This window comes from Oryzias latipes, chromosome 5 (assembly GCF_002234675.1).
Source record: "Oryzias latipes chromosome 5, ASM223467v1".
Lineage (NCBI taxonomy): Eukaryota > Metazoa > Chordata > Actinopteri > Beloniformes > Adrianichthyidae > Oryzias > Oryzias latipes.
In genome coordinates, this window is record NC_019863.2 from 23,613,569 (window position 1) to 23,636,132 (window position 22,564).

Here is a 22,564-nt window from a genome sequence, read left to right on the forward strand (position 1 = left end):
ATTAGGTTTTCTGTTAAGTAACCAATAATTATTTGATGACTGACTGTATAGCTATTTTTTAACATTGGGAAACCTTTGTGGCATCAACGTTCTGCAGGTCTTCAGAGTTTCTGTCAATCAGCAGCTGCAGGTTCCTCTGGTATCAGAGCTTTGATCCTCCAAAGACAGGATATTAAACCAGCATCTCTTTCATGCACAGATTTGTTTGTTTTTTATTTTAGTGTACAGCTAGCATGAGGAATAAAGCAGGAACATTTCCTTTGTCTAAACCTCATCAATGAAAGAAATAAGGCACATTTTATATACATTAATATGCATACATCCCTATGAAGTTAATATAAAAGTTTAATAGTGTAATTTGGTAAATAAAAAATTACAGTAAATCGAAAGAAAACAAGTTTTTCATTAATTCAAACTAAATCTTCAACTGATAAGTTTCACTCTGCAGTGAAATCAGAAATTGATCTTTTATCAAAGAGCTCCCCCTGCTGGCTGCATGGCGAACAACTTCTTAAGTTTTGTAATAAAAATGTAAAAAAGTAAAAACAAATTAAAAAATGAAGTAAATATAAAGACAAAAGAGAAGAGTTAAAGGCAATTAAGGTATAAGTTTAATATTTATGAAAAGAATGCATATACAAAGAAAACAAACTTAGACAAAGCATTTGGTTTTGCACCAAAACAACAGGTTATAATAATCATACTGACTTGGGCTGGATATGAACCCGACTGTGAGCCACCGATGGGAAGAAAAACAAGAACCGACCAACCACAAACCATCTCCAGCAAACAGTCTCTCTGCCATTAGAGGTTTTGAATCGGCTTCAACCAATCAGAGGGTTTCTTGGTGTAAAACTGGCAGCTAAAAAAGTTTTGACTCTGAAATGAAACAGGAGTGAATTAAACCTTTTAATATATTTATATTGAGATATTATATATATATATATATATATATATAATTAATTAAAAAGACAACACAAACAGAAGTATCAAAGGAATTCTTGTTTTGGTAAAACAACTGGAGCCTACATTAACAGAGAGCCAGCTTAAATTATAATTACATCTGTTAGACCTCATTCAGAGTCTGAGTGGGCCCAAACCTTCTGGGCACGCTCCAAAAGAGAGGAGGGGCGGTGGTGCTCTGCTGTGCCCCCCTCCCTGCTGGTCCCTGACGTGAACAAAGAAATAAAAACGCACAAAACACCACTTGTTCTGCTAACACTGTTAAAAGTTCCCTGCTGCTAAAAAGGCCAATGGATGGGAACCGGAGAATCCATCTGCAGCCGCGGCGTCAGAACAGCTCCTTCAGCGGCTCCTCAGTGGTTCCGTGTTTTTCTACTTGGAATAAACATCTTCAGAAAAAAAAGATGGGTGGGGGTGTTGGCAAACAAAAACAAAACACTACAAGTCTTGTTAGCGCGTCTGGAGTAGTGCTGGGAAAGAACGGTGGCGGCGAGACGAGGAGACCACTGACAGACCGAGGCGACGGGAACAGCAGCACGAAATCCGCCCAGCAGGCGGTGGGGGGGTGGGGGGGCACCCTGACCAGTCAGCTGAAGACATCTAAGGGGAGGGGGCCTCTAAAGTTTAGGGTGAAGCTTCGATTTATTGCAGAGTTTTATGAAACTTCAGTCAATCAGCCTTAGCAGAGCAGAACCCGGAGTGGGGGGGGTCCATGTCAGATTCATACGTGTTTATGTGTGCATGTGTGTGAGTGTGTGTGTGTGCTCAGAAAACGGCAAAGCCCTTCATAGCAGCACACATTTGCGTTTCTTCTTGGGCTCGGGAGGCTCCAGAGCAGCCAATATGGCTTCATCAAACACATTCTTTAGGCCTTTCTGTGAACACAAACACACAAACAATGAGGGGGCGCAGCAAAGACACAAACTAAAAGAGGAAGAAAAAAAAACAGTAACACTTTATTTAAAGTGACACAGAAAAAATAAAAATTTCCCGATCAAAACAAAATATTCCAACAGAAACCTGTTTGAGTCTAAGTGCAGCTGAAATGACATCAAACCAGAAAGTGGAGGAAAATCGAGCAACGAGCCCTGATGCAGCAACACGGACACAACACAAGCACACAAACACGCAGGCTTTCTGTGAAGAGTCACTGGACTGTCACATGATCTGAAGCAACAGACGCACAAGCAACCAAAGAAAGAAGGAAGTCGGAGAGAAGAGCCAGTTCATATCAACTTTATTAACAACCACTTAAAGACAATATGATTATTATCTGCACACGCACGCACGCGCACACACACACACACACACACACACAGCTGTGGCTCCACTGTCACACAGAGGAAGTCTGAATAAAAGCTCACTGTCAATAGATCTAAAACATTACACTTAGTAACTCTTTCAATACATTTTGATTACTGAAGACTCTGCCTTTCAGAATAAAAGTAAATCCATAAGAGCTCCAAACAGATTAGTACTCACGGAAAAAATACAATTGTATTCATGACATTAAGTTAAAAAAGTCTTTAGAAATCAAATTAGTTTGAATGTTTAAGCCCTTTTCTACAAGAAGGCAAAAAAAAGAACTAAATAAAATGCAACATGGGAAAGTGGGTGGGGCCACACGTGGTAATTATAGCTAAAAATACTACTTTCCTCCAAAACTCTGATCTATTGACTGTATATGAAAACTGGACTGAGTGACCCCTCCCTCCTCCCATTCCAAACAGGAAGTACCCGCTGGTTCCAAGAAGCCAAAATCCCATCGACTTCTATAAAGAAATAAACAGCTACGACTCAGTCATGTCAGACTAATCGTTCTTGCTCTGCTACCTTTGTCTTTTCGTTCTTGCTAATCCTAACTGTTTTTCATGATATTTTTTCCTAACTAAGTTATTCAAGTTATAAACTGACCAATCCAATGCTGCAATATAAGTAGGAGGCGCCCGCCTGCCCAACTTTCAAACATTTGACAGATTCTTCCAGTGGAAGGGGTGTGGACTTCAAACAAGCTGACTCCTGATTGGTGAGAGGGGTTGCCACAGAGATGTTGACCCAGACCCACTTGGATCAATCACTGCTTACTGATTTGGGTGACGTCATACTCACTCGGCCCAGGTCTCATCTACAGTCGACACTTTGAACATGAGTCTGATCCACATCTGATCCACAGACCCATGAAAAACTGGATCTGACCTCTGACCCTAACCCATCTAGAGTACAGCAGTGACTTTGCAGCCTCCCGCCTCAAACCGTAAACCCACCGTGACAAAGTTTGACATTTATGAAGCCTTTGTCGTTGTAGCACCAACCCTAAAACACATTGATAACTGTTAAACTGCAATCTAATTGGCCAATACTGGAAAGCTAGACTTCTCTTTATTGACAAGAAAGTGACAAAAACTAACTGCAGGTTTGCAAACTTGGTTACATGAAGGATTTCCTTTCAAATTCTTGAGAGGATCGTACATATTTTTATTTGAAATTGAAAGGAATTTTACTTTTATATGAGTGAACTAAGTAAAAATGGAACAGCGTATTCCTGATGATCAGCACTCTTTTTGTAAATACCTAAACAGTAAACATGAAGAGTTTTTGTTAGTGATTTTGCGATTGGTCACATTTTGCTAAGAAAGCTGCAGCTTAAGTTTATTGTTATAGTTTCCCCCCAAAATCCCATTCCGTGCCCACAAGCTTGTTTCATGACCTGCTCATTTGTTTTGTTAAAGAAGGTATCTTTGATCCCCGAGTCTTCCACTAAACTGCTTCTCTAACTGTAATTTAGCATATTTTTGTGTTTTTAGTTCTGTTCTAAATAAAACTCATTACATTTCCAAAACGTTTTAGGAGAAGATTGAATTTGATTCACAGCTGAAAACCTCAGAGAAGGGCAGTTTTCGAGCAGAGTTCATCTGTATGACCAGAGGGGAGCTGTATGTCACCATGGCAACACTCCTATTTCCTTTTACTTTGATTTCTGTTAAAATAAATAAACAAATGAAGCCCCAGAAAATGCTGATTTGCTCCCAGCAACCAAAGGAGGCGACTCAAACTCAGAGAATAGTCGAGGTGCGACTTCAGAGGACAAGCCAGCGAAGATTGACAAAGTGAGAACGCCATGAATACTTAAAATCGGGATGAAGGAATGAAACAGGAAGGGGTTAATGAATGCAGAGAAGAGGAGGGAGATGATGCAGCAGCAGACAAAGATCAAAATACACAGCATTTCCTTTGTCTCTGAGTCTCGGGCGGCTCGAGGGCGGCGAGGATCGCCTCGTCAAAAACGTTCTTCAGCCCCCGCTACGAGAAAACGACAGGAAAGAGAAGAGCAGCGTGATTAGAGGAGGCTAATGGGAAGACAGGTGGAGGTTGAAACCTGATCCCAGCAGGAAACAGGAAATGACATCAGCGGCTGTCCTCATGGCCGAGGAGGAAGGAAGCAGCGGAGGAACGCCATTGTTCGCCCTGAAACGTGACGCTTACACGGACGGCAGCCGTCTTTAAATGGCCACCTCCTCAGTGAGGACTGGAGTGTAAATCTAGGGAGTCTTTTGCCAGGAAAGAGGAGGAGGAAGAGGGGGAAGGAGCATGCATGGTGCCGGCATTCTGAAGGAGGGAGGGTTTACCGAAGCAGGACACCAGGAGAAGGATGTGGAGCAAACCCGAAGAGGGTTTGGTTCAGATGAAAGAACCAAAGCTGAACCTTTAAACCACATTTATAAACAGGAATAAACAAAAACTGGTCTCTAAGCTCTTGTTTTCCTTCACTGGAGAAGGAAGAAGTTTCTCCTTTTTCAGTTAAGGAAGAAAATTTAAATTACTGTTTTTTATCACTGCTTTTTAAGATTTAGTGACTTCTTTTGACATATGAAAGAATTGTTTACTTGGGAGTGGAAGCAGGAAATAGTGAGATTTCATATCAACCGATGCTGATGATCATCCATTTACAGTTGATTCTATCCATGTTTAAAGTGTGTTTTCAACCCCAGATATGGTTATGAACACATTCTGGATTAAACGTCATCAGCAGTCGGTCAGCTCAGGTCACTGCATATTCTGAGCGATTGTTTCTGTTCTTACATTTTTATAAATAATCAAGTGGTTGTTCCAAATACTGGAAAAAAAATTAACATTTGCGACGCCGTTTTTGGTTTTCAATAAATTTGCTTCAGGGTTCCAGATGCTATTTGAAAAAAAATAATAATAATAAGGCAGCATTTAAAGGGCCTGTCAGAGTAAACTATATCCATAAAGATGATCATATATTACCTTTGGCACACTAATGAATGTTTTTTTTTAATTAAATACAAGTTATTTTTGTAGTTTGTTTCTCTACCTGGAAGCCCGATGACTCAATCTCTGAGGCTCCACCTTTCACTCTTTGTGGGTGTCGCCCATTTCTAGACATCAACCTAAAGCCGCCTTAGCTTAATAAACCAATCGTCACTTGCTGTCAGATTAAAACATTCATCAAGAGTTATTGAGACCAGAAGTCAGAATATGTAACTACCTCACTGTTTTTGTTGGCCTCCTGCTAAAACCAGCGCCGTCTTTTGTGTTACAGCAAGAAAATGTTGTGATCCATTCGTGAGATGCAGACTTCTACTAGAGTATTTAAATGCGATGATGATAAGGATCATTTTAATGAAATTAAAACACTAAACCAATCCCTGATCGGGATACAACATCTGATTTTGATCGAGTCTGAAACTGCGTCATCGGGCGATCAGATCGAGACATCCCTGGAAAAAGCAATTTCACAGGATTTTTGAAAATTTGTACTTTGGTGACAAAACGGGTTTAAAAGATAAATGAATGAATGAATGTATAAAAACATAAACACTCTGCCATGCAAAAGCCAAAGGAAGATGGGGTCTGAATCTGACTGAAAGCTCAAAGTAAACAGCAGAAAAACAGCGTGGACTCCGGCTCCAAACCAAACATGCAGAGGGAGACGGAGCTGCAGCAACACTGAGCCTGAAGGGGACGCGCCTCTTTCCTCCACTTTCTTTATTGAAGTGCCACTCCTAACAGAGGGAGTTCATCTGACTCTGCAGGTACCTGAGTGAGGGCGGAGCACTCCACGTATTTCACAGCCTTCAGGTCTCTGGCCAGCTTCTCGGCCGTCTCTGGGGTTATGGGCTTCTGCTTGTTTTTGGCCAGCTTCTCTATGGTGGAGGGGTCGTCCCGCAGGTCAATCTGAGTCCCGACTAGCAGGAAGGGCGTCTTTGGACAGTGATGGGTGATCTCTGGAACCCACTGAGAGCAGACACAACATGACCTTCAGGTTTTCTGCGTTTAAACAGACACCGGGCGATCCTGATGACAAAGGGTTTCTAACAGACGCACTTTTTCTTTGACGTTTTCAAAGGAGGACGGCGACACGACAGAAAAACAGACCAGGAAGACATCTGTCTGCGGATAACTCAGAGGACGTAACCGGTCATAGTCTTCCTGACCTGGTAGAAAAAAACAAAAACAAACCCAAGTAAGTTTCTGGAAAATCAGAAAACGACAGAAAAACTCAAAGACAAAACACAAACTCAAAAAATTACAAAATGAAGCGATGGACAAAATGTGGACATACCTGCTGTGTCAAACAAGCCCAGGGTGTAGGGTTCACCGCCGATCATTACAGTTACAGCATAGTTATCAAAGACCTGAAACACAACAAAGCAGAGTCAGCTGACGTCTCACAGAAACAGGACAGATCACTATCAAAACATGACCTACATTTTTCCCATTTTATTTATTTATTCTGAAGGAAGTTTTATTTTTGGAAGACTACTGGACACCACATTTGACTCATTCCTGACGCATGTCAAGTTGCTCGGTCTCATGTTAAAAAACCACCCACTACTGTCTTAAAGCGGCTGCTCCGACCCAGGGCTCGACATAGCCATTTGTCCGCTGGCCCGGTCCTGTTTTTCGAGCAGTACGGACCACAAGACTTTATTTTTTACTTGTCCGCTCGGGCCACTAAAATATCTAACGGTTAATACATTTTTCACCTTTTTCAATAAAGTATATTTTGCGAAAACGTGTAGATTTACCTCGTCTTTATAATTCACTTTTTCTGCTAGTCCTGTGTTCAGACTTCAAGGGTTTCTATGGGAAACCTTTTATCACTCTTCTCCTCCTCTCCCGTCTGCGCGCGCGGCTGTCGCTGCCGAGCACCACGCGGCACGCGCTCACTCTACTTTTTTTTTCAAACTTTATTGAATGTAACAATTCAATACTAAACAATGTTAAACAGCAAGAGCGAAGGAACAAGCCAGTGGGTTATTATTACATTTTAGGCAGATATATTTAAACTGACACACATATCAGCGCGCCCCCTGGTGGTTTTTCACCGCGATGATCATAAATCCAACACCGTCACTGAAGAGACACTGAAGCATGTCAGAGATGTGGAAGACATGGCAGGAATAGATAGGAATGTGTTAGATGGAGTGACGGGTGGAATTAGTAGTATGGACAGCAAGATATTTAATGAATGCATTGAAGATGAAACTGTATGCACTAAGCTTTAAGCTGAATGTTAAAGAATCAAAGGCAACTCCAAATACCTGAATCTCAGACTCAAATGGAGTATAATGTCAAACTACTTAATTTTCTTTTTCTTTACAACACTGTAAGCAGTAAGTATTTCTAGTTAGCCGAATGATCTCAGTAATTTAATTTTATTTAATTTTTCAATTATTTAATTTAATTAACTAAAGTAGGGCTGGGCGATATGGCCTAAAAATAAAATCTCCGATACAACACCGCTTGTATCGTTGTATCGTGACAGCGATGCTTTTGTCAGTTTACCTTGTTGCATTTTCAAAAGTGCAGAATAAAATGTGACACTGAATTTCAAACGGCACATTGTAATTTTTGCATCTATTATTAAAGTATTTATTAATAGTAATACAGTGGAAATTAGTAGATTTGGTTAGCATGTTGATTTACGGTATGCGCCCCTAAATTTTCTGGTTGTGCCCCTAAAATTTTCAGTTGGGGGCCACTGTGCTCCTAGTGAAAAAAGTTAGTCTGGAGCCCTGGGCAGCATGAAAACTTCTTAACTAGTGTTACCTACTTCACTGCAGTGCTCTCTTCAAAACATCTGAAACAGACTAGAGCAGATTTAAGTTTGATATGCTCTATTTTCAGTAATTGAAAAGTGTATAAATAAGTGCTAGATGTCACCAGAATGCACCAAATTTCCCCATATTAAAATTTTCCGGGGGGGCATGCCCCCGGACCCCCCTAAAGTTGCAAGCACATGCGGAGCTGTGTGCAGTGTCGGGCCAGTAACTTTCAGGCAGGGCCAGTAACTTTCAAAACCTACTGGCCCTGTGGGCCAGTGCAAATTTCTGGGCTATGTCAACCCCTGCGACCACTCAATTGAAACCCCCAAACCGGCAGCGTTAACAAAAAATAAATGTTTTTGGAAAGTTACTTTTTACAAAAAAGACCCAGTGAGGAAACAGAGTGGGTCTGTTTGACTTCAAAATAAAAGAAAGTTGTATTTAAAAGATAAAAACTAGGATTCTTTACTGGCAAAACGAATTTATTGCAAGAGTTATTCCCACATACTATAAAAATCATGCTGATCTAGAATATCTGAGCGCATTAAAACTCCAAAACACTCAACTGCTGTTTTCCAAACAACCCTGTACTTTTTATTTTTTCTGATATTAAAACTCTGGGTCATTGTTCAGGAAGACTCACCGTTGGAACATATTCAGAGGGAAACTTGTTGGTGGTGTAAGAGATGAGCAGGCAGGTTTTACCCACCGCACCGTCACCGACGACAACACACTTGATGGTCTGCATAGCTGAGTTTTCAAGTCTTCACAACTCATTCAATCTGGATCTGGAACTGAAAAGAAAAAAGTCAGGCTTTATCTGGACTGCAGCACTTCTCTGAGCGCCTCTCTCCATGCACTCCAGCATCATGCTTTAGGTTAGCTGATCAACTTTTCCTGGAGGTACTCCGGTCCAGTAAGAAGGGAACCTTTTCCCTTTTTGCACCATGTATGACATTAAAAGCATTTGCCCTAGTATAAAACTGTTATTTTGTTATTGTTGCATTGTTTCATTCCAGTGAAAATTGTGTTTTTAACATGCTCTTATGGACTTTTTTACATAATGGAGGACATATATTTAAATAAGCTCAAAATTGAATTTCTTTGTAATTTTTTGTGAAATCCTTGTGAATCAGGAGAAGACGAAAAATTGCTGTTTAAAAAGAAAAATATTTGTGTCATAGAAAAAAACGCTGGGTGGGCCAAAGGCTCTCTGCTCTGCTCCATTCTGATTCATCCACCTGCAGGCAAATAGATCATTGTACGTCCTTGTTTTCTTTACCTGAACTGGAATCTGGCTCAAAACTGTACGGATGGATAGCTTCATAATCGCTCGACATTTTTGTTGCACCAGTAATGTTAGGTTGTGGTTGTAAGGGGCTGTAAGCTAGCGGGGAAGCCTGTAAACAGAGGGCTCTCAGCAAGAGGGAGGAGAAGGGGTTGCTCCACACAAACAACTCAGAGGTGGATTTTTAATAAACTACTGCTGCCCTGCAGAAATTATGACCCAGAAAATGACAACTTTTACAATATTGGCTAAAAATGACAAATTCCTAAATATAAGACCACTGGGAACACTTTTACAATAGATTAAAAGATGATCAAAGTGGGTCTTTAAGTGTTTTGACCTATTTAATGTTTTTTTTATATTTACCTTTTTGCCTTAAGTGCTTTGTTCAAAGAATCTGTAGAGCAGAGTTTACTTGTCTTTTAAACACCAAGAACAGACTCTCATAAAGCAAAAGTTTATCCGAGTTTTAAGATGCGAGTTGCTCCAATGCATGGCACAACAGCAGCCATCTGCACTCGTAATGTGAAAAAAAGGTTACAAAGGTCATTTCCAAACAAATGGAATCAATACTTGCAGAGAGACAATAATAACATTACAATTGCTTAATATATAATAGAAAACAAAACAATGAACCACTATTCTTATTTAGACATAACTCAAAATCTGAATTTTTTTCTATTTGACCTGAATGGACAGAATATTTGGTTACTGTAATCGCAATGGTTTTGTTCTTTTCTAGAGACGCCTACATTAGTTCTCTAAATAGTAAAGGGAGGGAATGAGATCGTTCAGATTATGAGAAATACCTCCAAACATGACAAAAAAAGTTAAATGTCTGCTGCAAAAATAATTGAACGCCCTCCCAAAACACACTCAAGTTTGCAGATATTCACCTCGACTTTATGAATACAACAAAATATAAAAATAGAAATTGTATCTTGGAGGAAAAGAAAGCCTGGGAGAAGACCCACTGTGAACAAGAGTAAACAGCGCCCCCACTGTGTTGGTGTCAGCATTAGTGGTCTGTGAGCACGGAGGGTCACAGGTATTTAATTTTAATAGAGCAGGATAAGTCAAACCATCTATTCATAAGCAATCAGCAGTAAATACAGCATTTAATGTGCCATACCAAACTGATAACATTACATTTTTGTTTTGGTTTTCAACATCACCATAAACCACACACTGAAAAAAATTGAGAATAAAAATCAATGAATCTCTAAACTTTTAACATCAGAGATATTATACTCTGTTGGAGAGTTGGGCGGATGTCTCAGAAATCGAGGTTCAATCCTGCTGTGACCAAAATGTTCTAGAAGGAAAATAAAAAAACCTCAAACCTGTAATTAGAGATCCCAGCCTTTTCCTACAAGCTGCCAAAAGATTTCATTTGAACAGTCTTGTTTGGTAAATATTCATCTTTATTGTTTATCTTAGTATGCATTTCAAGAACTTATACAGTAAAAATAAAATAAAGCTTTGAACAGGCAGTAAATGTTGAAGTTTGGTAATAATGGAGCCAATGACTTCCACATATTTTGGGACTGTGTGGTTGTAAAGAAGTACTGGTCTGACATGCATGAACATCTGCAAAATGTATTTTCTATTGTCTTCCCCTTGTCCTTTGAAAGTCTATTTTTAGCTAAAATAGTGTTCTTATGGCCTGAACAACAAAAGCAATAGAAATTGCTCTACATTGTGCGTGTTTATTGTAAGAAAACATTAACCAGAAAAAGGCTTAAAACTGAACAACCAATGATAGAGGACTGCCTTGATGTTGTACAAAGAATTCATACAATGGAAAGAATTTCTCTCTACAAAAACAACTGGATGTTTTTTACACTGCTCCGTCTAAATGGACAGAATATGTCAAGTAGATCAGACTTTATGTGAAATGTCACTGAAATTGTTGAAAATCCCAGCTCTCTCACATGTTTGTTCTATATTTATTTAACATTGAGAAAGCAAGAACATTGTAGTCTATCAATGCAATATAAAATTTATCATGTGCTTTTTCAATAAAAAATTTAAATTAGAAAAAAAAATAAAAAAAAAATAAAGCTTTACGTATTTTTATAATTCTAGATTTAAAAATACTCAATCTTTGACTAAAAGGGAACAATTTGGAATACTTGATTTCAGCAGCATGGTGGCGCAGTGGTTAGCGCTCTTGCCTCACAGCAAGAATGCCCCCGGTTCAAGTCCTGGCTGGGGGACTTGAAAAACACATCAACGGGGGACCTTTCTGTGTGGAGTGCATGCGTGGGTTTTCTCCGGGATCTTCGGCTTCCTCCCACCATCCAAAAACATGCTTCATAGGTTGATTGGCAACTCTAAATTGTCCATAGGTGTGAGAGTGAATGGATGTGTGATTGAGGATATTCTACCCTGCGACAGACTGGCGACCAGTCCAGGGCATCCCCTGCCTACGCCCAAGTGGCCGGGATAGGCTCCGGCAACCCCGTGACCCCGAAAGGGAATAAACGGTAAAGAAGATGAATGAATGAATGATTTCAGCAGGACTCAAAGCATCAGTGATTCTACTGCAAGTAGATTAAGCAATAAAATGCTTTACAGTGGCCTCAACAGGCTGGTTTAGATGCCGTCATTTGACAGAAAAGAGTTCCCGTTTATTACAGGAACAATGGCTCGGTTCTGTACTCCAGCTTTTCTTTAGCCCTCAACGGCACAAAGCTGCACTGTGCAACTGGAGTGGAAAAAATGATCAAGTAAAGATTACACAAGTTGCTGCTTTTACTGATCATTCTGTGTTTCTACAGAGACGGCTGGGACTTGCACTTCATTTGAACGTGTGATTCACGTTTGCTTATTTGATTTGTTAAACGGTAAATGGCATTCACCTGTACCACACTTTACAGTTACAGTCCCATTCACACACTGATGGCTTCCCTAGAGGTAAGGTGGGGTTCAGTGACTTGCCCGAAGACACTTCAAATGTGAATATCGAAACCGTAAACTTCCGATCAGAGGTCGACCGCCCTCCTAAATACTTCAAGCTGCCATAAGATTGTTTTAGCACAGCTGGTTTGTTACATGTCAAGTTTAGAATTTAAAAAGAAAAATTACAAGTCTGCTTTGGCAACATAAGCACACATGCAGTCGATGGCTGAGGACACAACTGTGATTCAAAAAGGAAGGAATGATAGAAAGCTACTTGTTAAAGACCTGAAAATGGTGTTTGTAACAAGTTATTGTGGCATTATTCTGATGATGAGGACATACATTTAAAAAAAAATGGATAAAAATTGCATTTCTGAGAATTTCTTTACTTAAATCATTATGTATCAGGCAGGATTAGACAAAAAGTTATGCTTGAAAATGATTGTTACGTAGTATTACGTATTATGTAGAAAAATACACTGCAGTGCTCCATTCTAATGCATTCACTTGTAGACGACTAGATCCATACACGGCTTTGTTTTCCTCATCTGAGCTGGTTTCTGGCTCAAAATTGTGCAGCTAGACAGCTCCAATATTGCTTGCTGTTTTTGTTGCTCTTGTAATGTTGGATAGGGGTTGTGAGACGTAAGCTAGTGGGAGTGTAGAGGGGAGGGAAAGGTGAGGCAGTATTGCTGCGCCCCAATAATCCCACTAACAACTCGGATCAAATTTCTAATGAACTTCTGCCGCTCTGGAGAAACTATGTCCTAGAAAACGACACGTTTTTTTGATTTTGGCGATAACTGGATAATCATCATTAACAGACCACTAGGAGCCTTTTCACAACAGATCAAAAGATTGGAGTGGGAATTTGAAAATGCCAGCAGACTGTTTAATTACTCAACAAAAAATATAAGTCATTCAAATTTATTTTTATTAATGATAAGTGAAATTGATTAAACCCCAATTCAGACTAGGGATCACAATATTTGACCAGGAAGCAAATGGGATGTGATCTATTCAATCATTAATGCTTCAAATCGCCTTGAGTCGCTGCAGACGACATTACTCAAAGGAGCCACAGAATTTGTGCCTCTTCTCCACAAGTCACTGTACGTCGTCAGCGCTAAGCCACTGCAGAGCTCTGCAGCACAGAGTGGGGGTGGGGAGCCAAAGGCAGACCAGGGGACACTCAGCTGAAGGCTTACAAAAGCAGGGGAACACGCAGAGACATTCAGCTGCAAGACCCCCTATAGCCAGCTTCTATAACATGAAGCATATATAATTTAAGATGACACATTATCGTACAGAAATGCATTTACTATTACGGAGTATTTTACCAACTATTACTGCCTGAAATGTTTATGAGTGCAGACCAGTGAGTGCTCTTTGACAGATTAATGAGACTTGAATAATGTGACTTCCTACAGGAAGCTACTGGAATTAACACACAACCTAATGGCTGTGGACTGCCTTCTTGCCAGCACGTTCAGCTGAGACATTTTTTCACCGTACCTTTAGCCAGCCTTTAATTTCTTAGCTTTTTAAAAACTAAAATAAACCTATATAAAGGACTGAGCCTTAATTACACTTCTGGTTATAGCGTTTTCTTTTAATGCTGCAAATGTTGATTCAACAAAAACTCAAAGATACTGTTATAAACTTAATTTCAAAATAACAAATATAATGTAGAATAAAGAAAATGGGATAAGTACCTTTAAGTAGAGTAAATAATCTTGGTAAGTGAATAGGGAGACATTTACACTAGAACTTTATGACAAATAGCTATTTTAAATTGGGACAATGATTAAAAATTGTGAGTGAAAAATGACATTATTTTTTAATAATTTTGTATTAAACTCCCCGTAACAGCCAGTTTTTCAATAAATTTAAATGCCTTGATAAATCGGTGCTAAAGACCACACCAGGCTACCGACAAGCGTCTGCTTCCAGCCTTAATCCAGACATTTGTGGGTTAAGACATCCAAGTCCAGTAGTAATCCAGCTAGGTTCATTCATGTGGAACTTGAAGCATTAGTAGATCATGGGAGCATTAATGCTTTTAATTTGTAAAATACTGTCACTGAATGGTAAACAACATCCTCTGAAATAAAACTATAAAAATGGCAGCATTTAAATTAATTTATTCTGTGTAGAACCATATAAAATTCTTATTTTAAAGTCAATAGCTTGTCATAAAAAAATTCAAATGATCACAAGTGGGGGATATATAATTGTTTGTTCCATTCTCCCCAATAAAGTATTGATCATTTCTCCGGGTCAACAAACGTCACAGACAGAGCAGCCTGGAGGCTGGTGGTTCGTATTAAACCTTGCTTGGCCCCCACCAGGGCCCAATCCTCGGCCTCAATTTGGCCTATTTCCTGCCGGCTGCGGAAACCACAATAAAAATTAAAAATAAATAACGGCGACTGCTCCATCTAAACTCAATACCGTTCTCCAACTCCTCCACTGGAACTTAACATGTCCTTGATTGGGACCGACAGGCAGCTGAGATTCATTGACCGTCTCATGTTTGATTTTGCTCTCAAACTAACTGACCGCGTCAGGCCAGAGTAACAACTAAATTAGTTGTGACTATCATTTTAAGCCAGTAAAAGACATTTTAATTTGCTGGGGTATAAGCAGTTCATACAAATGAGAAGTATATTAACTTATGACACGATAACCTGATTGTTATTTCTACAACTAGCCAGAGATGGTCTTTCCCAATTAGCTTCCTGCTAAGCGGTACCGCTAACCTTAGCGGATGCTGAATGACACAATTAGGTGATTTTAGCCAACATCACCTATAAACTCTAATACACTGTGATGTTGGTCTTAATACAAACCACGGAAACGACATAAAAATACAAATAATTCCCCCTACCGTGTTTTATGTTTGGGTTTCAATACCGGGCGTTGTCGGCTCCGTACTAGGGGCTTCCCAGGCATCAAAACAGGGAGCGGTTGCGTACAACGTCATCACGTCGAATGGCCACATTCAGACTAAACTTGAAAGTGCTCGTAATTTTAGAAACGGGTGTAAATTAAAACTCTCAAATACGATTTAAAAATTGTTCTAACTTAACGTACGATGCATTTAATCACTGCAGTGAATTTAATAATAATCACTATACAGAATTATTTATATAATATATTTATATTATATATATATATATATATATATATATATATATATATATATATATATATATATATATATATATATATATATATATCACAAAAATTAATGAAGGCTAGCACAAACTACATATCTGTATACATCTTTCATTTAGTTATTTGTCGCTTTTTGATGAACTTCATTCTTTGGATTCCAAATTTGACCTAAATGCCGGTTGTACTAATGCTGTGCGCCACTAGATGGCAGTACGAGCCGTGACCCAGATATTACAATACAGTTAAATTTTAGATAAACACACAGAAAACATTTCTGGAAAAAAACAAAGCCATTTATTCTCAAAGGTTGTAGAGAAACTCACATTTATGCATAAAATCGTAAGCAGTTAACAGAAAAAAAAGACAGGATCTGCAGTCGTCACTGGTGTCACTAGGTAGAGACACTCTGCAGCAAGGTGATGTTGTCGCCCTTTAACATAACCCGACCTGTGAAACAAGGAAAGAAATTTATCTTGACATTTTAAAAACTGACATTCCTGAGTGTATAACAAATAAATACTGACTGGAAAAATATTTCTATGTTTTCCTCAAACAAATATTTTGTTACAGCAGTTCTAGAAACAAAAGCTAACAGTACATGTTAATAAATACAAAGAATATTCAAATTTTTCATTGTAAAATAAATAAATAAAGCTGTTCTAATAACTGCTAAGATCAAAAAATAGTAACTGAAATTTAACAAATTAAACAAGCTAAAGAGTCTTACCCAGTGGCTTTCTGTTCTTGGTCTTCATGTGGACCTCCTCAGCATCATCTAGAACCAGGTTCATGTACTCATCAAAGCCCTGGAAAATAAAATAAAAAGGAAATAATCAATTAACTACTTTCATAACTGAAGCTGTTTGGATTCATTTAAATTCAGGCTCTCAAGGTTTTTCCCCCCCAAGAAAACGGCACAGGTTGTTTGTTTTTATTTCGGCTAAAAACAGCATAATCATAGTTAAAAGATCACCGAGAATGTTCTGAAAATAGATTAAAGTGTCAAGAGTGTAGGACCGGCAATTTCAATTGGTCTCCTAATTCATGCTTAGTTTGTCATTATGCTGTTCTCATTGATCATTTACCTACTGTATTGTGAGTCTGAACCAGTGTGTGTTTTTTTTGTTGCCGTTTTCAAATACATTTTTAAATCAGCTGCAGAGTTCTGCTCTACTGGTAAGAAAGGTGCCCGCTGCAAAAGCAGCTAAAACAGAGCCCCAAAATAGTCGTAGAAAAAATTTCTGCAAAACAGTTTTAAGTTGATTATTGTGGATCTAACACCAGCCATTAAGAACTTTTACCAAGCTCCAATAAAAAAAATAACTAAAATGCTAGGTCAGTGGTTCTCAAACTTTCTCTTGTTCCCCCTTTTGGAGCGGAGAAGGAAAACCTGGAATCGTCGATCGTTTTTACAGTCTATACCAGTTTTAAAGTAACTGTGGCACACATTTGGAAAGTTAACAAACACTGTGAAAGTAAAATAAAGAGAAATCTTACAATGATGCAGCCTTCTATCCGCATGTTCACCTGCTCATAAAGCCACACCTGGATTCGTGAGCGCTGCAAAGCAAAGATGACACGAATCAGTATTTCAGTCACCACCGAGACAAAAGGTGAACCTGCAAGAGCCTTCAATACTCACGTTCTGAAGGTATCTGAAAATGAGGTTCTGATGAACAGAGTCAAGGAAATGACATGTCTAAACCGTTTCAATGTTACAGAAGATATTTCAAATAACATGAACTAGTCATTTCAATTTCAGTAGAGTGACACAAACTGTTTTGCACTTTAACCGGAGAGCTGAGATCCTGTTAAATACCAGTGAATGTCATACATTTCAATGTAAGCCAGTGAAAAAGGACTTCACAAACCAATTACATGACCGAAATGATGAAATAAAGCTATGGATGACGCAGAATTTGCTCGAAAGTCCCACTCAGATCATTTTGATCTATTTTTGAAGTATTATCGGCGGTCTTTTAACGTTAGTTATGCCTTTTACCAGCTTACAGAAATTCTGCAATTGTTCTAGAGTTTTACAGTTTACTATTTAACTTCTGCTGATGTATCCACGTTATAACGTAAACTGTAGGGCAACCATGTCAAAACAACTGAAGACACGCTTAAAAATGGATTTAAAACGGGTTCTGGCATTAGATTTTCTCTTATTTATTGACTTTGTTAGGGGTTTTTTTACGAGTCAAATTTTAATGGTATTCTTAATTTCTTTAACATCTTTTTTATTTTTTTATAGATGACATGTCACTTCATAATCAAGAAAAATAAGAAAACAGGTCTCACACACTCACAGGGACAAACTTGAGTTAAGTTAAAAACCAAATAAAAAACTACAAAATATGACCAATTGTTACAACAAATCAAAAGAACATTTAATTATCAGACCAAAGTAGTGCATTTAACTAATATTATTAGTTTAAGTCGTTAAGTGCAACATCTCGATTGTTGACTTCTTTTTTCACTAAAAGAAAACTCTGCCAAAGGTAAACGTGTCATTGTTTTCTTCTTTCCAATTAAACAAACGTATTTTTGTAAAATGTATAATAGTAAATTGATAACCCATCATATTGCTATGTACGTTTAGAAAATGCTAAAAATGTTTGTTTCAAATTCAATTTCTTTCGAAGTACAACGTCGTGCTTAAATTTGATCGATAAACAGAAAAATACGTGCTTCAATACTGAAATTAAAAAAAGTCAGTAAATATGCATTCCAATGTATTTAGAAAGTCATGTAGTACCTAGAAAAAAAAGGAATACAGTTTACCGATGAGCAAACACGAGAAATAACCGATTAGCATCGCTGCTAACAAATGCTAACAGCAAAGAAAGGATACAATGGGCTGCACCATAACCTTCTGCACCTTCTGTCCTTGTCCTCGGTAAGCCATTCTCTTCACACGCAAAAAAGACACGCAAGAAGTATTTCGTTAAAGAAATATTGCCTTTTACAATTGAATGATTTCAACGTTCAGCTCACGATGCCAAGTTGCCTTAATGGCGGGTTTCTTTCCGCATCCGGTTCCTGCACTGAAAGGTTTCCCTTCACCGAACAAGCGCCACCTACAGGCAGGATGTCAATACTGCACAATTTGATATTTGGTCAAAAATTACGTTCAGTGTGAAATCCTTCAAATATGCAGACTAATTATGACTTATAAAAAGTATGAAAACACATCTGGTACCAATTAAAAGGCTAAATTTAATAATTAAGTTGTTTTTGAGTCACCATATTTTTTGTCAACGTCTGTTTCAGTACATATTTATTTCTTAATCCTGAAGGGAAAAATACAAAGGTTTTGCTTCGACTTTTTTCTTGTACATTTTCAGTAATCGTTTATTTTTGCTTGGATTAATTTCAGTGATTAACACAAGTACCAATAATATTTGAACAGCTTTCATATAGCAGAAAAGAAGGTTTAAATATTGATACATCAACTAGTTTGGATATAGCGTCATTTACTTCATAGATGTTCAATTGTTGGATGTATATAGTCTAATTTATCATTTAGATTTTTATTTTTTTATTTTCCTATTACACATAATATTAACAAGCATACAGATATGTAATTACTGTAGTTGTTTTTGCAACACAAATTCAATAAGTGAAAATTGTTGATAATTTTTGTAATTTTTCCATAATTGTTCAAACTTTTTATTATTATTATTTTCTTACAAGTAATTTTGTTTTCAATATTAGAGTTTAATTTTGTAAACTATTTCCTAAACATTTATCTTGACCAGGTTCTACTGTCACAGCAGTGACCTATTTTATCCAAAAGAGGGCAGCAGAGAAAAACAAAAACATAAGAAACAACTCGAGCCCAAGATGAACATTAGTAAAAGGTTTCACTTCACTTTCCTTATAAATAAACTTAAAGTTCTAATCTGAGTTCTACAATAAACATTGTTAAAAAGTGCAGTCGATTTAAAGAAGTTGTCTATAAAAGTATTTAGTCAAGAAGGTGAGAGGTACAAATGATTCTTCTTGTTCAGTAGTGTTCTTTCTTCAAAAAGGTTTAGAATTTATCGCATAACTTTTGTTTTTGATTAAATGTGAAATATATTTTCACCTGCAGATGCAGACCTATGAATTTAGCAGGAACATGAGCTCCATTGAGGAGTGTTTTTTCCCCACCTAAGATTTTTGTGAGCTAAATTAAGAATATAAAACATAAAAACATGTATGTGACTTTCTAATTACATGTGTGTTAAATTAAATTAAATTAAACCCCACTCTCTCTCACACACCTAAGTGTGCGAAATTTGTTTCCGCATTTGACCCATCCTGGGGGAGCGGTGAGCTGCAGACACAGCTGCACTCGGGAACCATTTTGGTGGATTTAACCCCCCCAATCCAACCCCTTAATGCTGAGTGTCCAGCAGTCTTTGGTATGACTCAGCCTGGGTTTGAACCCATGACCTTCCAGTCTCAGGGCAGACACCCTAACTCTGAGCTGGTTAGAGAGAGATTATGCAGATGATTTTATTTATTTGTTTGTCCTTTTTATGAAGGCACCAACATATACAATATGCATTCATTGTCAAAAACTACATTCAATCCAAGTCTACCCAAAATGCATTTAACACACATTTCAAAGCGACACATGACCCTTCATTTCAGTATTCAACATCAAAGGACATGAGAGACATGCCAGAATCATTATTTCTAAATTTTTCTCACAGTTTCCAAGAATATATTTTTCTAAGTTTTGTTTACTGAACAGTATTTTTGTTTAATAAAAATTGTTGGTGCAACCTTTGAAAGCATCGTGCTTTAAGCCAATGATCAAAGGGTCGGCGGGTCAATCCCCGCTCCCCCCAGTCAACTGCTGTTGTGCCCTTGGGCAAGACACGTCCCCCTCCCTGCCTCCAGTATTGCTGTGGTGTGTGAACGCGTATGAGGTGATGGTCAGAGGGGCCGTAGGCGCGAACTGACAGCATCGCCTCTGTCAGTCTGCCCCAGGGCAGCTCTGGCTGCATCAGTAGTTACCATCACCAAGAATGAATGATGGACAAACATCATAAGGGCTGTGAGCGCCTGGAAAAACGCAAAAAAAAAACATTCCATTATTCTTCTTCTTATTGTTATTACTATTATTGCAACGTTTTACACGTTTTACGTTGCTTTTATCTTGTGTTTTAATTTTTTTGTCACTTTTTTATACTTTTTTTTTCTTTAGCTTTTAAATGTATGGCGCCTTGTTTGATTGAGGTCATTTTAACCCTTGTGCTATCCTAGGCACTTTACCATTGGCAGTTGGGTCATCTAGACCCACTAGACAGTGCGCTGAACCTTTTTTCTTCAATGATTTGTGATCTTCACTGGTGTCCATGGATTACATGAAATCTTTCCACCTTTATCCACCTTTGTCATGGTAGGGATAACACGTCAGTGGTCATCTTGACCCCATAGGATAGCACAAGGGTTAAGGTGCCATATAAATGATTAAAACTTAAATTTACACCCACACCAATCACAGACAAGAACATTTGCTTCAGTCGTCCGAGCAACTAGATGTTTAAAGTCCAATCTCCTGTGATTTCCCTCTTTAGATGTGAAAACAAACAACTTTGGCAAACCATTCAGTAGTGATCTGTTTTTTAATGTAAAGATGTTTGCAGTTCTACAAATTCAGTCCTTTTAGGCTGCAATAATTACTTTCTATCAATCAAAAATGATCATTTACATAAATATTTTATTAAATTAGTTAGAAATATTTTTAAAATGATAAGTCACCAGCTTTAATTTCCATTATGTATTTAATGCATCAATGTCACTCAACAGAGGCAATGATCTCTAAACATGTTGACCTCTAGAGGGCGCTGTGCCCTAGCATCAAGTACCCATTCTGGTTTCACAGGTGTTCAAACCACTCAAACATAAGTAGAAGCTCTTTTGGAATAGTTTTTTATATTTGGTCGTCTTTAACCAAAAATCTGAAAGAAACACAGTTTTTAAATCATAAATAAGCCCAAATGAGACAGAAAATCTGAAGTGTTTCCTGCAGTGAGGCACGTTGAGACCATCAGCTGTCTGTAACTGTAGTTGGATGAGGTCTTCCCTGTGATATCTATAGATGCGTCTTATATAAAACCGACCGTCAGTTTCTCTGCAGAATAAAGCTGTAATAAGATGAGCTGAGTCAGAAGGCAGCTTTGAGTGCGCAGTTAACAATAGTATTAATAACGCACAACAGAGTCTTACCCCCCCCCCCCCCCCATCTCCTCCTCAGCCCGCATTGAAGAGAAAGTGTGACAGAAATTAGAGGCCGAGGACAGACAAGAGTCCGCAAGTGGGGGCAAAGAAAAGATGCGAACGGCCTCGATGGCGCAGGCAGAGGTGTCAGCTTTCTGGGTTGGGACCTTCGGCCGCATATTAAAAAGGCCGGGCTGCTGCAGCTCACGGGGGGCATCGCTGTCAAGTGCCACATGCTTTGTGTCTGCGCTGTGGGCGCAGGAATGGACTGCTGACTCTCAATGCCACATGCCGGTTCACATTCTCAAGGAAGACAGAGGAGGGGGAGACGCTGCAGAAGCTGGTGCTCCTGCGGCAAAGACCCTGAAGGCTAGGTAACAAAGATGGAGGTGGGAATCAGCAGAGTGTGGCCTTCGAAAAGAAGTCCTCTCTAACCCCACAACACACAATAACAAACAAAATGACCCTCTGATAATGTAGATGACCTAATTTACTATTTACAAAAGTTAGCTTTAATAGCATTGTTTAGTTGAGTTACTTAGCATAAAGTATCACAATACAGATTTGAAGTATCATTTGGCAATTTAGCAATCATTACAGGTGATGTGTCCTGCAGCATTTTATTCTTATTCACTGGAATTGATCCGTTTCTAGTGGCTGGGTGTAGGACGGTCACACAGGAAACCTGGGTTCGCTTGCAGAAAGGGGATCAACAACAATGGAAAGCTGTTAATTGAAAATGTAAGATGCTGTTGGCTCATCCGTGCTCCTGGACCTGACCGTGTACCTCGTTTCTGCTGCTGCTCCTACATCTGGCTGTGGTTCCTGCCTCTGGCTCGTCTCTGCTCTGTACCTGGCCGTGTACCTCGTCTCAGCTTCTGCTCTGACACCTGGCTGTGGATCTTGTCTCCGGCTCGACTCGCGCCCCTGACTGTCCCCC

At 38.7% G+C, this 22,564-nt stretch overlaps 2 protein-coding genes across 3 annotated transcripts; both read right to left on the minus strand.

The window, feature by feature from the left end:
* Window positions 1-588: 588 nt before the first annotated feature.
* LOC101172972 (cell division control protein 42 homolog) lies at window positions 589-15,246 on the minus strand. 2 transcript variants are annotated; one of them, XM_023955110.1, is made up of 6 exons: window positions 15,119-15,246; window positions 8,680-8,830; window positions 6,551-6,623; window positions 6,313-6,422; window positions 6,025-6,222; window positions 589-1,838 (listed from the first exon to the last, which is right to left on the minus strand). In XM_023955110.1, exons 2-6 carry the CDS (start codon window positions 8,782-8,784, stop codon window positions 1,749-1,751), a joined length of 576 nt encoding a protein of 191 aa, XP_023810878.1. In that variant the 5' UTR covers window positions 8,785-8,830; window positions 15,119-15,246; the 3' UTR covers window positions 589-1,748. The 2 variants fall into 2 exon arrangements, with proteins under 2 accessions (XP_023810878.1, XP_023810879.1); XM_023955111.1 differs by lacking the exon at window positions 589-1,838 and adding an exon at window positions 2,184-4,263.
* A 433-nt stretch (window positions 15,247-15,679) lies between these two features.
* Window positions 15,680-18,485, minus strand: snrpe (small nuclear ribonucleoprotein polypeptide E). The gene is made up of 5 exons (XM_004069041.3): window positions 18,263-18,485; window positions 17,051-17,077; window positions 16,906-16,968; window positions 16,136-16,214; window positions 15,680-15,855 (listed from the first exon to the last, which is right to left on the minus strand). Exons 1-5 carry the CDS (start codon window positions 18,314-18,316, stop codon window positions 15,800-15,802), a joined length of 279 nt encoding a protein of 92 aa, XP_004069089.1. The 5' UTR covers window positions 18,317-18,485; the 3' UTR covers window positions 15,680-15,799.
* Between the last annotated feature and the right edge of the window lie 4,079 nt (window positions 18,486-22,564).

What these genes read in the sequence shown, in the direction of transcription:
- LOC101172972 (XM_023955110.1), bottom strand. Translation starts at nt 8,784, where the DNA reads ATGCAGACCATCAAGTGTGTTGTCGTCGGTGACGGTGCGGTGGGTAAA. An exon ending in GGGCTTGTTTGACACAGCAG is followed by an intron (nt 6,423 to 6,550) that starts GTATGTCCACAT and finishes TTTTTCTACCAG; the next exon opens with GTCAGGAAGACTATGACCGG. An exon ending in AGTGCTCCGCCCTCACTCAG is followed by an intron (nt 1,839 to 6,024) that starts GTACCTGCAGAG and finishes TTGTGTTCACAG; the next exon opens with AAAGGCCTAAAGAATGTGTT.
- snrpe (XM_004069041.3), bottom strand. Translation starts at nt 18,316, where the DNA reads ATGGCTTACCGAGGACAAGGACAGAAGGTGCAGAAGGTTATGGTGCAG. An exon ending in TTTTCAGATACCTTCAGAAC is followed by an intron (nt 16,969 to 17,050) that starts GTGAGTATTGAA and finishes TTTGCTTTGCAG; the next exon opens with CGCTCACGAATCCAGGTGTG. An exon ending in CAAGAACAGAAAGCCACTGG is followed by an intron (nt 15,856 to 16,135) that starts GTAAGACTCTTT and finishes CTTGTTTCACAG; the next exon opens with GTCGGGTTATGTTAAAGGGC.